Here is a 16812-nt window from a genome sequence, read left to right as displayed (position 1 = left end):
TTACCCCTCCCTCTCGGATCATTTTCTGTCCTCTCGTCAGATACAACAGACGAGCTGACCGACGCCTATGCTAGGCGGAGAACCATTCCTTTTCATCACTGGCGAAGAGAAAGAAAAAAGTTGACTGATCTTAAAAGCTTTGATTGCCATCCTTACCAGGGAGAGGTCTAACAGACATACGAAAACAAAGCTATAAGCTACGACTAATAGCTTCTTCTCTTAGACGCATTTTATTTATTTATTTATTTTTTTCGTTTTCCTCTCCGGAAACGGTTTTGGGGAAAACATGCGGATAAGTTGCGGAGACGGAGAGGCCGGACCGTAAACTCAGAACGGTCACAGTGACCGGCCAACAGACCAACGGACCGGGGCACGGCGACCCCAGGGAGGCTTGAACTAGGACTAGTCGACTACAGGACATTATCAGTGTTTCATAAATAGCTCGTGTTATCAGTATACTGTTATATTGGTTGTACTAAATTTTTCCTAATTGTGTTTACCGCTTTACGCCTCAGACCTGGGTGGAACCTCTGATTTAAGTAAGTACCGTTACCTCTATGAATTATTATCATCCCCGATTTATATTGTGTGAGGTTCGTGGCTATCGTGTTTTGCTTGCTTGTACTACAGGGCTGTTTAAATGTCTCTGACTCGCGTTTCTGTGTGTACGTTTTTGATGAAACAGTCCACCTGTCTGACCACAGTGCAGAAGTCCAAGTAAACAATATGCTAACGTCACGCAAATCACTTGTATCGGCTCACACTTAACACACGGAACTCACGCGGGGAAATACGGTATGCATGCATGACTGACACACATGTAACGCTACGTAAAATAAGGTGAAAAACACTAACAGCAACACTGTATATGCGATCGTATATACGTATATACGATTAACAGCATGCACATGCTATTTCTAACACATATGTACATGTATTCCCAATAGTACTGGTTAGAGATATATCTTTTTTCCTGTGCAAAAGATCAGGAAAGTGAGCCTTCTAGTACAATGTAAAGCCGGCGAGTACAGTGCTACACCTCAGTGTTGTATTACAGAGGTGGTCCGTGTCTTAAATCCATGTTCCAACAGGTTTTTGGGTCGCCCTTGGACTCACTGTGTTTTCTCGTTCTTTTGAGTCGGGGCACCTTTGCTGATTTATCGGCGGTTTAGAACATAAACGTAAAGATTATCATAGGCTATCACCCCGTAAACACTGACAACCCTGAACAAGGATAACATTGAGACATCATTACACACCAATATATATATATATTAAAAGAAAAAAATATAAATGAGAATAATAACCAGTACGTCACATCAAAAACAATAGCCTATAATGAGGCTGAACAGTTTATATCATAATCCGGTCACCGATAGGCTGCATAATCATTCTCAGATTGGACCCAGTACATGGTTTAGAGGTGTCTGCGAGTACACGATAATATAATCGTTATCATAATTTTAAGCTCTTTCACCACATTGCACAGAGAAAATGGTTCACGAAAAAAGGGTGAACGTAAACGGTACAGTTCTAATGTGCGTGCGTCGGTCTCTCGTGAGTGTGAGTACAAGAACAACGTGATAAGAGAAGGTCATGCATTCGAGATCATCCTTCGGTCATCACGCACCCATTAAAGCCATTTATAATACAAATCAATTTCGCTGTATAACTTAACTATTACCACAGTATTATTCACTCACACTCCACGTATGTGAAGTGAGGCATGGTTAACCGATGCGATATTGAATGGCGTGATATAGCCTACGCTACTAAATAGCGCGTCCAAAAAGTTCCAAAGTTCGATTGAGAGATTTATTGCCAGCGGAAATTGATGCGGTATGTTGAGCTGATGAGAGTGATGCAAACCCAACCGTTCCTCTGTCAATCGTGTTTGATATGAACAAGTCGTGGAACTGATATCTGCCGCAATACAAACTCACTGTTCGTTTCCTCACCCAAGTTCTCCCATACGCCCTCCCCCTTCTCTCTCTCTTTAGGCCTAGCGTATTCCGCTAGGTTTCAGGAGCCTGTGTAGCAGTGAAGTAGTGTGACTCGTGTTTTACAGATTTTTTTACAATCGTTTTCACACTTAGGTAAATACCATGCCCACTTTTTCAAAACTCTTAACATAGTGTGCTTAACAACCATGCATATGAGCACATCAGTTAATCGTTCATGCAAAATGCACTACAGGCACCAAAACACTTCATACTTTACCCAAAAGTGACTCATGCTGCCATAACTATAGCATATGCTCTTTCCCAGCAAGACTACTTTGTCACTCAAAATACAATGGACTAAAAAACAGAAACAACTTGAAGCATTGCAAAATGCATATATTATGTGTTGCCATATCCCCTGTTTTTGCATAGATTATTGCTGCATAAAAAAGTAAAGTTTACAGTACATATTGTAATGCCAAACAAATAAATCTGAAATGCTGCAATATGCCCCATGACAGCTCTATGCTTCTGGGGTATACTATAGTACAAAAAAAATTCTGCAGATACTTTTCATTTCTAGTGCAGTAAGTGAAACAACGACACATGATACTACCACTAGAAGTCTGCTGTAGCTCTAATGCTGATCCATGGTGTCCTCTGTATTTTGGGTCAAATTTTTATGAATTTCACATTTACTTTACATTCTTACTTTCATACTTACATTCATACTTTACATTCTCCCTTGCCTTGAACCACTAGAATTTTTTTTTTTAGCATATCTTAACCACCCCTACAATCCCCCACGCCCCATAAATATTTGAAGCCAAGCAGCTATCATGACACCAAGAACAAACTTGGTGAATGTGTTAAGTGTTTTGAGAAAGCGGACATGGTATTGAGACACATGAAAAAATGATTGTAAAAAACTGTAATTAGCGGTGTAAAAAAACAGTAACGTATTCGGTACTTATGGGTGATACAGTTCATCCATGTGTTTGTTGATCTATGATGCCCATATATCTAAATGTTGATAATGGCACTTTGATTTAAACTGAGAATACATATTGCTGTGCTGTAACCCATAATGTTATCTATGCCTTTGCATTATTCCTAAACATTTATTTGGAACCAACACTTATGGTGCTCTGGAAATAAGAATACCTAATGCACAAAAGTAAGAGCAACACACGATTTTCAACGTCATATTGAGGCACAAAACATATCCCGTATGTGGCTGTATTAATCCGTCTTTGTATTATTGTCGTTCATAAAAATGGTGAACAGTGGACCATTATGCTGAAACTGAAGTGGGATTGCACATGAACTCAAGAGCAATGCCAGCTGCAGAATGGTCACTATTTATTGATGCTGTTGGCAATTACCCAATAGGGGTTGACCCCTCTATTGAGGATTAATTACGTCTCATCCTAAATCAGCCTGGTGATGAGAACGAGGATCCAGCTAGATTATGATTCATTTGACTGACAATTATCCAGCTCTGTTGTATTGCACTATATAAATGCAATGTTTACATTGACATTGGATACATTGCATGGCCTGTGTGTGTGTGTGTGTGTGTGTGTGTGTGTGTGTGTGTGTGTGTTTGAACAGGCATTTTATTGTAGCCTCCTACTGCACAACTTTTCAATTCGCCCTTGTTTATAAAATTTCAGAATTACAGTGAGCCAATCTGACAGTGCTACTGAAGGGTGAAATGTTGCAAGCTAACTACGAGAAAACTCTGATGTTTAGAAATAAAACCAGGAATAGTAATACTTGAATTATTTCAATCACAGGATAATGTTGTGATATGCATACCGTGACACGATTTAGTGACAGTTATGGACAACCCCATTGAGTGGTTCCTTCCTCAAGTTCTCTCTCAGATTGTTTCACAATTTCTATGGGGCAACAGAAATCACACTCTTTGGAGCCACGCGGTAGGAATGAGGAAACTGTTAAGTATGTTTTAAGAATGCTATCAAGTTGTTTGTGTTTTGAGAGAAAGGGGAGGTTGGAAGGTTGTCACTGACGATGATCATTTAAACTTTACGACAGAATCATGATTTCAAAATTTTTGCACGTTTTGTCCCAGCTCCTTTAACTAAGTGGGGCCAGCTTACATGACAATTAAAGTGTGCATGGCCCATCCAGATTAGAATAGGTCCTGAAACTGAGCACCATAGTTCATTGTAAAATGGTATTCATTTACTTTGCAGTTGCCCGTTGCTGCTAGTATTGTCCCCATTTTATTACTTTGTACTGATTCAGGTGAAACTGCCTCCAAGATACATAATCAGGGATACATTTCCATTATGAGTACGTAGCTGATTTCAACAGGCCTCCTGTGATGAAAGCTTTCCGCATTTCACTACCAGAGATCTTCCTGCTCTTTTTTCCGTGCATAATTCTATTATAGGTGGGCGTTTTTGAACATGCATTTCTTTAAAAGTAACAGGCACGCTGCATTTCTGATGTAGTCAACAGTTACATGGATGGATTTTTCACTCAGCTATATATTGGGGCTGACTGTCTCTTTACAGATGGAAATAGAGAGGTCTGCCTCAGTGGCAGTGTGGACTTATTCCATTTAAATGAGTCACAAGATGGCTGTACTAACAAATATGACTCTCTGACTCACAGAGCATTCACTCTAACAAAATGACACAGCTGAGTTGGAAATTATGAGTGCATAAATCACCCATTATTAATGCTTCAACCAAACATGTCTTCTCCAGATAGATATGTTCCTTTCCCTCTGTCTGAGGAAAGATATCCCTTTCCTCTTAGTGTGCACACATTCTTATATTAATGCCACTTCCTGCACATTTGTCTTGCAAATGTCCCATTGCAAAATCGTCTTTTTCCTGTTAAAAGCTCCAGGAGAATTTGCACAAAAGCAAAAATGCTGTCAGTGTCATCATTGGTCCACCGCAGCATGGTCAGTCCAGTCACGTGACCCTGTCAGCCAACGAATGTCTGACAAAGGCTGCCCTAAGGAAATATGCTGTTGCATGCTGGATGCTGTGCTCTGAGCCAGAGCATCTCAGTGGAGCTGGAAGCCCTGCCCCCTGCTTTAGTGTGAATGGCCAGAGCTCAGATGGGTATGAGCGCCCTTTGTTAGTCTGCATGAGACAGATTAATGGATAGAGCACAACTTCTCTCTGGCTTTGGTCGGGTATTATTATTTATTGAATCTTTTTGCTCATAAACCATTTTGTCCTTTTCTGGCAGTGTTTCTGGGTTCATCTGGGTGACAGATGGCTGTGAGGTTGAGGGAGTGAAGTGATGAATTGCTGCTCCCAGTTTTTTTCTATTCTTTTCATTTTTATGAGTGTGTGTTTAAATTAATTTCAGTTGTGATTATTCTGTGGATCCAAAAAATTAGTATTCAAATAATCAAACCCCACATTTTTGCCTAAGTACATGAAACTGCAGTTATTTCTGTATAAATAAATGACTCACCACAGTCTCACATTCAGGCAATGAAATAATAAAAATGTCGGCCAATCACCTGTTATTGCTGGGTTCTCAGGCTCTTTCGTGTGAATATTGATGAGAAAGAGTAACACTCTGATTGTTTTGACATATTTATTAACCAGCATTATATCAACTGACATGATTGATCAATGGCATCATGGTTGAATATTTAAATAAACAAATATTTGGGTATTTGGTCAGTTTTTGTTTTATAATACATACGCAATTACTCACACTGAGTATTCCTAAGTACTTTGCTCAAGGGTACAAGGGCGAGAGCAGTCACCCCACCTGGCCTCAAACCCAGGTCTAGGGGGTGCCAAACTTGCAGCTTGACCACAACGCCAAAGAGCCAGGCTCATTGGTATGGTAGTCAGAGCGCATACTCAACCGTAGTGATAGCATAGTGACAGTGTAGTGTCACATTACAACAGCATGGACCCATTGTGTGTCGTAACCCTAGGACTTCTTGACCTTCCCAAGGGAAGACGGAGTTGATGATGAACTCTAGAAAGGCAAAAGCAATGAAATTAGTCCTTGTGATCTCATCCCCTGCATCTGTGACCACTTACTGTGCGGCTCAGTCTATAATCAGTATATTTTATTTGCTGAGTAGATGCTCACATGTGTGGGGTATCTGCATGCTGAGCATTACTAACATTACTATGCAAGTGGGTGTGTACTAAAATAATTCAGGTGACAGTTAAAGTCACAACCACAGAATCCCAGTCCTCTATAATTACACCCAGTGTCCTCAGCACTGCCCTGCGCTGTTGTGTAGTAATTTACTCTTTTTGAGAGGAGCACATTGACATGCCTTTATGCCTGAATCGAGAGAATGCCAATCAAAGTCCCATGACGCCTGGAATTCAATGCACACAATTATGTTGAACAAAGCACCTAATGTTGTCGGACATGCTGGCTATAGTTTCACTGCGTGAAGCAGTGTTGAGTTGTGGTCAGTGCAGCAGACTTGCAGCCAGAGGGAGATGGATTCAAATTATGCAGCAGACACTACAGAAGCTTTGGGTCAGGTTCCGTTTACATTACAGTACATTTATTCATATGGTGGACGCTTTTATCCAAAGCAACTTACAAGTGAGGTAGAGTACAACACAAGCAAAAAACCATAAGGAGGTTCCATATCTGAATCTCTCCTTATTAAAAAGGGCTCTGTGGTTCAGCGTGTGGGATGGGGAAAGGGTGTATGATGATGTGGCAACAGTTAGGATGAGGTTAGTGTTCTGGAGCACAGCTGTTGTACTTTTGGGCATCCACCTGGATTGTTCTAGCGAAGAGTGAGTGGGTCAAAGAGCAAACGTTTGTATGTTTTGAAAGAAAGGAAATGGGGTTTTGCCAAACAAATGAGTATCATTTACGGGACATATTTTTTACATTTCTCCTGAAAACAGCAAGCTGTGGCTATTTATAAAGCCTCTCTACAGTTCCAATTTGTCATTTCTAAGTATCACGACTGATTCTGTCAAGTGTGACTCTTGACATCCTGCAATATGACACACATATGAGTCACCCAGGGAGGGAATCAGACAGTGTGTGGTACTACATTGTACTTTTATTCCTGTAGCAGCTGTGTTTGGATCTCCTTAATGTAACTACAGATCTTGCTGCATTTTTGTAAGGAAGCCAGGCCTTGGTGTTACTGTGACTTAGAATATCCTGTACTATGCATCTGTCATCTGGAGTTAGGATCCACCCCACTTCCGGTGTGGAGGGGTGGGAGCCACAACAGGCATGAATCACCATGTCAGATCTCTCTCTCTCTCTCTCTCTCTCTCTCTCTATCTATCTATTTATTTCTCTCTCTTTCTAGCTCTCCCTTATGTTATAGTGGGCATATAACATGCCATTGCACATGCTGGTTTTTATTCCCACAAAGCTCAAAATTGCTGTGTCATAGGCTTGTCTGAGTAATGTTTAATGCCGTACCAGCTAAAGTTAGCACAGGATTCTGCAGAATGTTTTCCATACGTTTTATGATGAGATGCTGTAAGGTCACAGTCAGATGGCCTTTAGTGGCCACTTGAGAAGTATGTATATTAATTGTGCCCCTCTTCTTTGTGGTGCTCATGAACTGTAGTATGTCATTGAATGGCCCCTTTCTTCTTCCCCCAGTATGTTGGCATGGCTGAGTGACTGGTTCTGGCAGGAGCGACTGTGGTTTCCTGAAGGGCTGGGCTGGGCCGACCTACAGGACCGGGATGGTCGGGTCTATGCCAAGGCCAGGGACCTCTGGGTCACCCTGCCCATTGCAATCGCCTTTCTTGTTGTGAGGCAGATCTTTGAGAGGTCAGTAGAGGTCTCCTGCTTGGCTACTGGCCTCTGCTCTCTCAGACGCAACTGTCCCCACTCACCCTGGCAGTGGATCACTTGCCATTCAATCATTTTTGTTTTCCCTTGGCCTTTGTAATTATGATTGTTACATTGTGAACATTTAGACCACTGAATGAATGAGGAAATCTGTGATTTTTTTTTCTCTTTATCTCCGTTGCTGTCTTTCCTCCTCACTCTTCCTCCCTCCTGTACCATTCTCCCCTTCCTCCTTCCATTTCTCTGTCACTGCCCCTCACTAGGACGGTGGCCACGAAGCTGGCCTCTCTGCTTGGAGTGCGAGAAAAAGTGCGACTCAGAGCAGCACACAACCCTACACTGGAATTGTACTACTGTAACACAACTAAACAACCTACACAGGTAACTACACAAGCGATGCACAACCCCACATGAGATTGCACTGCTGCAACACACCCAAAAACCCACACAGGTAACTACACAACACAACACAACACCTGTACTGGAATCTTGCCACTTTCGTGTATCCAAACAAACCAAACAGCTAAATATATGACACTACACACCTCCACACTGCAGTATACTACTGTGACACAAACATGTAAACCCAGTGCTGTAACCTCACAGTGCTATCTGTAAGTCTCAAAAGAGTGTATGTAATTGTGAGCCCCATTGATTTCAACAGAGTTCATTTTTTTCAAGAAGGTATGGATTTTTTGAATGCACATTTTATTAATCACTCAAATAAGTTAATAAACTAAAAATATTTTTCATAAGCTAGTGTACTGTGTTTGGTACTCAAAGCTCTCAGCCAAGGAATGTGTACAAATGTGTGCCCAATTCATAATGGGGCACATCATTTTAAAAATTCATGACCATTTTTCTAAACACATAATGTTTATGAAGCTCTTTAGCAAATTTTTTTCTGAAACTAATGTGATAATGTCACATTGCTCACTGAAAAGCCGTGGGCCAAAGAGCATATATGAATGTTTAAAAAATTCGTAAACATTTTTCTGGAACTAATGTTCTTGAATTATATCTTACATGTCCAGCTGAACAGCTTGACCCCAGAGGGATGTTCCAGCATCAGAATTATAACAGAGCACAGTATGTGGAAAAAGAACAGAAGTCTGCATTTTACAGCTCAGACTAATAACCGTACTATCTGTATGTCTCTCTGTCTCTCTCTGTCTGTCTCACACTCTTTCTTTCTGTCTCGCTCTCTCTCTCTGTCTCGCGCTCTCTCTGTCTCTCTCTCTCTCTGTCTCTCTGTCTCTCTTTCTCTCTCTGTCTCTCTTTCTCTCTCTGTCTCTCTGTCTCTCTCTGTCTCTCTTTCTCTCTCTCTCTCTTTCTCTCTTTCTCTCTCTCTCTCTCTGTCTCTCTTTCTCTCTCTGTCTCTCTGTGTCTCTCTCTGTTTCTCTCTCTGTGTCTCTCTCTGTTTCTCTTTCTCTCTCTGTCTCTCTTTCTCTCTCTGTCTCTCTCTGTCTCTCTTTCTCTCTCTGTCAGACTTCCATAGAGAAGCTGAGTAAACAGACGGGGTGCTCTGTGCGCCAAGTCCAACGATGGTTCCGGCGCCGAAGGAATCAGGACCGCCCCAGTCTTCTCAAGAAGTTTCGGGAGGCGAGGTACGCAGTCAGACAAACGTGAACGTGCGGTTAGTGATGTAACAGTGTACGGTGTGCAGCGGTGAGGTGCATCTATGCAACATCATTGCACTCTTAAAAATCAGTATAACCTCTGCTCTGCAGAAATATGTCAGGTGCAATAAATAACCAGCACAGACCCTGTTTACTGCCAGCCATTTTCACAAAATTATGTTACGCTCAATTAAAGCCTAATGCCAAGGTTACTCACCAAAAAAAAGAGGTGAAAAAGGAGAACTCACAGTATTACTTGCGTCATAACTCTCTGCTGCGTTCAGTAGTGCAGACAGCTACGGAACTTTTGGATGTAGCAACTTGATCACTGACAAAGGTTGCGTAATCCTTGGACTACTTGATGAGACAGTTGCTCCAATTATGTAAGTCTGTTTTCGATAAAATGCAACAATACAAGAGACGTCATAAGAGCCACCTTCAGTAAGTGGCTTGTAGTATATTTCGGTTAGCTAACTAGATTTTTTTAAAGTTTATATTTAGCTAGTAAGGCTGAGGCAGATTCCCTATAAACATCAATGGAACATAGCAAGCTATACATAGCTTCTTGAACGTGTTACTGTGAGGAAATGAAGTGCTAAATTCAAAAATGTTTAAAATATTACTTCAACCTTTTCTGCTATTATAACTGCCTTCAGCCTGAAATGATGAAATTAATGTAAATAGCAATATGTGGAAATACGTGATTATTCATTCTATGTCATGATGTATTTAGATTTAGACATTAAGTGGAAATTTAGCTCTGTACAAAAAAGGCTGAAAAAATGAAAATGTGTTCACACATAATGTGGGTGTGAAGGGAAATGAGAGTGCGGTGTTTCTTTATGTGTCTGGTGTTAATTGTGTTTTGCACTGTGTGTGGTGTTGTGCACTCTGTGTGTGCTGCGTGGGTCCTTGGTTTCAATCAGTCTATTGTTTCTACACAAACAACAAGCTCACTGTTCAGGATCTGTCTTCCTCTCTCTCTCTCTGTCTCCCACTTTTATATCACTCTCTCCCTTGTGTCTCCTCCCACTCCTTTTACTTCTGTATGTTCTTTATTCTGTCCTGATTTTTTCTCTGTTCATTTTTTTTTTTTTCCTTTCTCTCTCAGCTGTGCATCTACAGGCTGCTCCACTGAAACACTGTGCTGTGTGGATGTGTAACACTGTAACGTTGTTGAGTGTGACAGGATGTCGTCTGAAAGTTGCACTGACTGCATTGCCAGTGCTATGGATATGCATGGTGCATTGGTATTTGGTATGCATGACATGATGTTGACGGTTTATGTGTGAAGTTTTCAGAATGGGTTGCTGAAGGTGGGTGTTGTGTAACTGTGTCAGCGCTGTAGAGCTCTGAGTGTGGCATGGCTCCGTTTGTAGTGTTACAATGTTAACGTTGTGAATGTGTGGTGTTGAGGCTGTGAGATGTTTCATGTTTAATATTGTCGGTTTTGTGTAGTAATGTTGTGATGTGGTGTTGTAATATTGTCAGTGTTGTGTAGTTGTGTGAGAGGGCACTGAGACTGCATGTTGTGTGTGTGTGTGTGTAACAATGTCCAGGTTATGTAGTTGTGAACGTGGCGCGTTTTGACTGTTTGTTGAGTATTGTCGTCAGAGGTGTGTTGTTGCGTAGTTGTGTATGCTGGGTGTTGAGACTGTGTGTTCTCTTGCAGTTGGAGATTTACGTTTTACCTTCTTGCTTTCATTGCTGGCCTAGCTGCCCTCATCGATGTGAGTACCATCCCTTCATCACCTCTCCTTCCATCTCTCTTCCTCCCATCCTCCTGTCTCCCTCCATTCTTCTTTCCTTCTACTTTTCCTCCCCCTGATCAGAACCGGTGTGTTGTATTCAAGCTGCCTATATCAATGCTCCACAGACTCTTCTTCAGACCTAAAATTCAAATTCAGACTCAAATCCAGACCTACTCATGCGTGCTCTCTCTTTCTCCTCAGAAACCCTGGCTTTATGACTTGAGGGAAATGTGGGAGGGATTCCCCGTTTTGGTATGTAACTAGTGATTAGATATAACAATGTGTGCCATTATTGTCAACATAAATGCAATGCATTGATTGTATTGGATAACCATGTCAATACAGCGTGGGTTACTCCATTGCGTCTCCATCCCTCCTCTCCCTGTTTCTATCTCTTATCTTTCATCTGTGTCTTCCTCATTCCCTCTCTTTCTTTCCATCCTCCAGACCCTTCTGCCCTCTCAGTATTGGTACTACATGATTGAGCTGGGTTTCTACGCTTCTCTGCTGTTCAGTGTGGCATCGGATGTCAAGCGCAAAGTGAGTTGCCGTCTTGTTCTGACATTACATCATCTAAAGCCAACCTCTGTTGGCTGTTTGAACAAAATTTAGTAGTATTGAGTAGTATATAGTAGTGCTGAAGACATCCGTTGAAAAGATTCAGGTGTGTCTATTCTCGGTATCCAAATTTGCCAACTCTAACTCTGCACACTGACAGGAAAAGAATGTTTGAACATGTTTTTTTTCTAATATTAAGGTCATTTATGCTAAAGTATGAGGGCAAGGTCATGTTTCAGTGGCTTTGACCATGAGAAGGGGGCTCTGTTAGGTAAAACCAGAAACCACTAATAGTACTGATTCAAATGAAGGGTTGAGACACATTAAGTAGAGAGTAGAAATATTGTGTACATCTGTTTAGTTTTCTTTGAATAAAGAAATCAGACTCTCTACTCATTTCTACTGTAAATTTTTATTACACACATTATTTTCCTCATACCTGTCATATGAGCCAAAAGCAATGGCCTCATAAACTAAATATGAGTCAATAATCTTCTACAGGCATGACTGTAGATCACGATTGTAATTCTATATCAGTGTAAACAGTGCAGAATCCAAATAGTATTCATTGGGCAGGTGACAGGCAAGCTAAGGTAGTGCCAAAGGAAGGCAAGTCGTGCTAAATGTGTAGTCATGCCGGTGACACAGACTTCAGACTGTTCAAAATTGTTGTTCAAAATTGTTTAGTGTTAATGGTGAATACCCATCTGCTTGTAAACTGTAAACCATTAACTGAATGTTAACAAAATAATAAACAATGAATGTAACCATCATTTTAAGTCAATAAATTCTGAATACACATTCAGAATGCTGAAGTGTGTACGTAGTCAGTGTCACCTACCACCATCTTCTGCCTAATGCAGAACCACAGGAGCTGTTCAGAATGTAACTGTTACATAATTCTTCCTGGCTATTCATACTGACCTATTTCAATTATGAAACAAACTGTGTGAAAACTCATCTTGTTCAAGTTCACTCGATTGTGCTTTAAAAGGACATTCCATGGTTATGGTTATGTGTTATTTATAAATTCACCTACCTTGCTTTTTTGATTACTCAGACATAGTTAGGGTGCACAGTCTGCTGTAGTTCCTCTTTCTCATTCTCTCGCAGGACTTTAAGGAGCAGATAGTACACCATGTGGCCACCATTATGCTGATCAGCTTCTCCTGGTGCGTCAACTACATCCGGGCTGGGACCTTGATCATGCTGGTGCATGACGCCGCAGACTACCTGCTGGAGGTACAGCGTGACCCTCTATGGCATTGCTACATCATCAGCACAATGCATCTCTCTCCACAGCAAACTGTAGCACCCTACAATGCATCAATACTGTTATATTACCGCAACACCATATGACACATATGTTGTAGTAGCAGCCTATCAAATTATTAAACGAAGACTGCTATAGTGGGGGAGAAAATATGCAACTAGAGCAAAGTATAATTGTTTCCATAAATCGCTCTCTGTCCTTTCACAGTCAGCAAAGATGTTCAACTATGCAGGCTGGAAGAACACCTGCAACTACATCTTCATCCTTTTTGCTGCTATCTTCATTGTTACCCGTCTGGTAATCTTCCCTTTCTGGTAAGGAGCCAGCTTTGCAGTTGAGGGCAGTTGTGCATAATACTGCTCAGCTCAGAACCCCTATATCTGCACATATATTTTCACATGATGGCTGAGAGTGCTGAAACCTCAATGTGCAATATTTGAATATTTGCAGAGTACAGCACAGTATAGAACACACTTGGTACCTTCTGGAATTCTACAGTTTCTTCAGCTGACATACACATGTTGTGGACAATACCAAGGCTGATTTTAGACATGCATGAACCTAAACAGGCAACAAAACAGTTGCAGATGTAAGGGACAGCACAGTGAAGTATGATTTTTGCAGGACTGCTCCTTTAAGACAGCACATCGCACCACAGCGTTATCTCACAGCTCACTGCGATAAGGCTCAACATTACGCAGCGATGTGACCCCTGGTGCTCGCGCTGATAGCAACGCGCTAACCCTGCACGCTTTCCTCCCCAGGATAATGTACTGCACATGGGTGTACCCAGTGACCATGTACCCGCCCTTCTTCGGGTACTACTTCTTCAACGGCCTGCTGCTGGTGCTGCAGTGTCTGCACATCTTCTGGGCCGTCCTCATCCTGCGAATGGCCATCAAGTTCCTGACCAGCAATGTATGTAGCCTGTCTCCTGTCCCCCCCCCCCCCCCCCCCCCCCCCCCCCCCCTCACCACCCCACCCCTCTGTACACTCGCCTTGCAGTGTGTGCGTGCAGGTGCACCCACATGTGTGCGTGAGCGGGGTGACTGTGAGAGCGCGTGAGAATGCACCGAGGAATGCAAGACAGACGGCCGGTTTGAAAAACACAGCGCATCTGCACTGGAGCGGTTCAGCAGTCTCTGATGTCTCACATTTGCATTTAATCACGTGACGCTCTGACCCGGTGTGGCTTACGAATTCCAGCTGGCTGTGAGAAATGTGTAGGTTGTTGCGAAAGTGTGCTCGTTGCGAAAGTGTAGTGACGCGTCAGAGAGAGAGAGGGGTACACAGACACTTCTTACCCTGAGTGGAAAATAAGCCAGCTGTTCTTCTTCAATTCTCTCTCCTTCTCATCAGGAGACCGTGGAGGACGAGAGGAGTGACAGGGAAGAGACAGATGAGTCAGAGGACGAGGAGATGGAGAAAGAGCAAGAGATGAAGAAGAATGGGCCAGTGCGGAATGGCCACCCCGCCCTCAACAACAACCACCGCAAGATAGAGTGATGTGTGCAGGGGAGGGAAACAGACACCTTGAACATAGGAATACACACATCTCACACAAGGTCCTGACTGAGGGAGAGAGGGAGAGGGGAAAGGGGAGAGGTGCTTGAGCATTATCAGAAATACAGATACACACAGTCATACATGTTTCCACAAAAAACACATGCACAGAGGTACTGACTAATAAACACCCCCTTCAAAACCTTTACAATGAGCGCACCTGAATGGTTCCTACAGATACATCGCACTGCTTACCACTCTTTCTTGAGGTTTTTCATCTCAGGATATGAGGGTGAGGGGGAAAGGGGGAGGAAAAGAGGGAGACTAACTCTGCTTCTCTCATTTCAGCTTTTCTTAATTAAGTGCCTTAACAACTAGTCATTTTTCCTCATCTCAGTGTTTCTTACTTTCACTTTCTCCTTCGCTTTCTCTCATTCTGCTACCCCTGTGGGCCTGGGTGATTTTTATCTATGGTCACACATGGTGATCACTTCCTGCACATGTTAGCAGTAGGGATATTGTTCATGGATACTGATCATGGCCTGGTTCTCAGCACTTTTGTCAAGTCCACCTAAGTAAACTGCTGAGATAGACTGTAGTTTGTTAGCATAGGAATTCCCCTATTAATTCCGATGAGCACAGTCAAAAGGCAATAGTGGTCATAGCAGCTGTTGCTTAGGCACAACACTCATTACACTGAGCGAATTACTCCACAGCTGTTTTGAGTGACAGAATTAAGTGGCCAGTAAACATGGCTATATGCAATTACGTTACAAAGTAATTACAGTAATATCAAACTGTTGTCCTTTTTGCGGATGTGAGGCTGTACCAGTGGTGTTTACTGCCTTTATTTAAATTTCATTCAAGAAATTATTAGAAAGAAAATGTTTTCACTGTTTTGTGAAGTAAAAATGTCTGTCTTGTGTCTTAATGTCTCTTGTGTGTGTACATGGGTCATTGTGCTTGTCTCTCTGTCCATGTCTCAAACACAACCTTTCCAAGAGCAGAAAGCACACAGGCTGAGATTATTTTAATATATTTGATAGGATTTTTAGTGGTTAGTTCGAGTTGTTTTTATGTTCTTTTTCAATTAAATATCCAAATACATTCATGAACCCAAACAGACCCTTAAAATAGTACTCTAGTCCAGCTCATTTCAGACCACTCATCCAGTGCAGTATGATACACTCTAATTAAGTCCAGTTTAATCCAGGACATGTTAGTAATGTGATGGATGTTGCTCATGGGTTTCAGTTATGGGTCACAATGCAGAACAGAAGATTCATTAAAAGACAAGTCTGGCTGAACTGGATCAAATGAGATCAGATAATTGGTCTTGTTTCTTGAGAGTGACTTGGGGTTATGATTCCAGTTTGAAACAGGTTTGTATGCACACACACACACACACACACATATATGACATACATACATATTACATATATACGTATAATTCCTGAGGTCAGATTTCTTTCAGTTCCTCAAACATACTTAAAAACTTGTCATCTTAGTTTCAAATTCTACTGGATAAGTGCCTTACCTGTTATCTATGGCTCACACACGGCCTAGCTTTCAGTCCCATTCCACCACCATCCCACACACCCCTCTCCCATTCCCAGCACAGTCTATCTTTCCTTTCCTCTTACTGTCTGTATTTTCCCACCTCCTTCATCACTCCCTTCTCTCAAACCAGTGAGTGACACACTCTGGGGTGTATCTCTTCCCATTGCAGTCCACAGGTCATCCGTTTAGCTAACCACGACCAATCTCTCCTCCACCTGTCTTCCTTCGGTGAAAAATAACGCCAGCACCCGGTACTGCAATGTTTGTTTTTATTTCATATTTTTTGGTTATGATGCTAAAATGTTAATAATAAAAAAACTATGATTGTGTAACTCAAGGATTGCTTATACATTGCCTATGTACATGCGTAGTTTGTGTCTCTCTTGTGTTCATTGGATATGGTTATAATGTTTTTGGAAGTAATCTTAATGTTTATATTTACTGTCCTAATGAGATGGATATACTTCATAACTAGTTAGTATATTTATATAAAAGTAGACAATGTGCAGGCTAACAAACTCTCAAATTAAAGTCTTCAACTCTTCAAAATGAACATTAAGCAATGTGAACCAGTTAAGATAGTAATGGAACACTACACACACTATATATCACACAAACACACACACACCTCTCTCATATAGAGGTAGAAATTGAAAGGTGTGTATTTAAAGTCTTTTTTAGTGCAGAAAAAGTACATTTAGTACTTACAGAGAACCTTTTGCAGGTATTATCACGTGTGTTTTAATCGTCATCTTCATTTTCACAATTTCATGTGGAAGGCTGTATTTGGTAGG

At 41.6% G+C, this 16812-nt stretch overlaps 1 protein-coding gene across 1 annotated transcript; it reads left to right on the top strand.

Moving 5' to 3' along the window:
- On the top strand, nt 1-15308 carry LOC118784744 (ceramide synthase 2-like). Its single transcript, XM_036539145.1, has 11 exons — nt 1-539; nt 7560-7733; nt 8018-8135; nt 9243-9361; nt 11046-11103; nt 11326-11376; nt 11572-11664; nt 12796-12924; nt 13163-13269; nt 13720-13873; nt 14315-15308. The coding sequence occupies exons 2-11, from the start codon at nt 7561-7563 to the stop codon at nt 14459-14461; spliced, it is 1149 nt and encodes a 382-aa protein (XP_036395038.1). The 5' UTR covers nt 1-539; nt 7560; the 3' UTR covers nt 14462-15308.
- The last annotated feature ends 1504 nt before the right edge of the window (nt 15309-16812 follow it).

This window comes from Megalops cyprinoides, chromosome 10 (genome assembly GCF_013368585.1).
Source record: "Megalops cyprinoides isolate fMegCyp1 chromosome 10, fMegCyp1.pri, whole genome shotgun sequence".
Taxonomy (NCBI): Eukaryota; Metazoa; Chordata; class Actinopteri; order Elopiformes; family Megalopidae; genus Megalops; species Megalops cyprinoides.
Note: the sequence above shows the minus strand (reverse complement) of the source record. Positions and strands in the feature narration are given on the sequence as shown.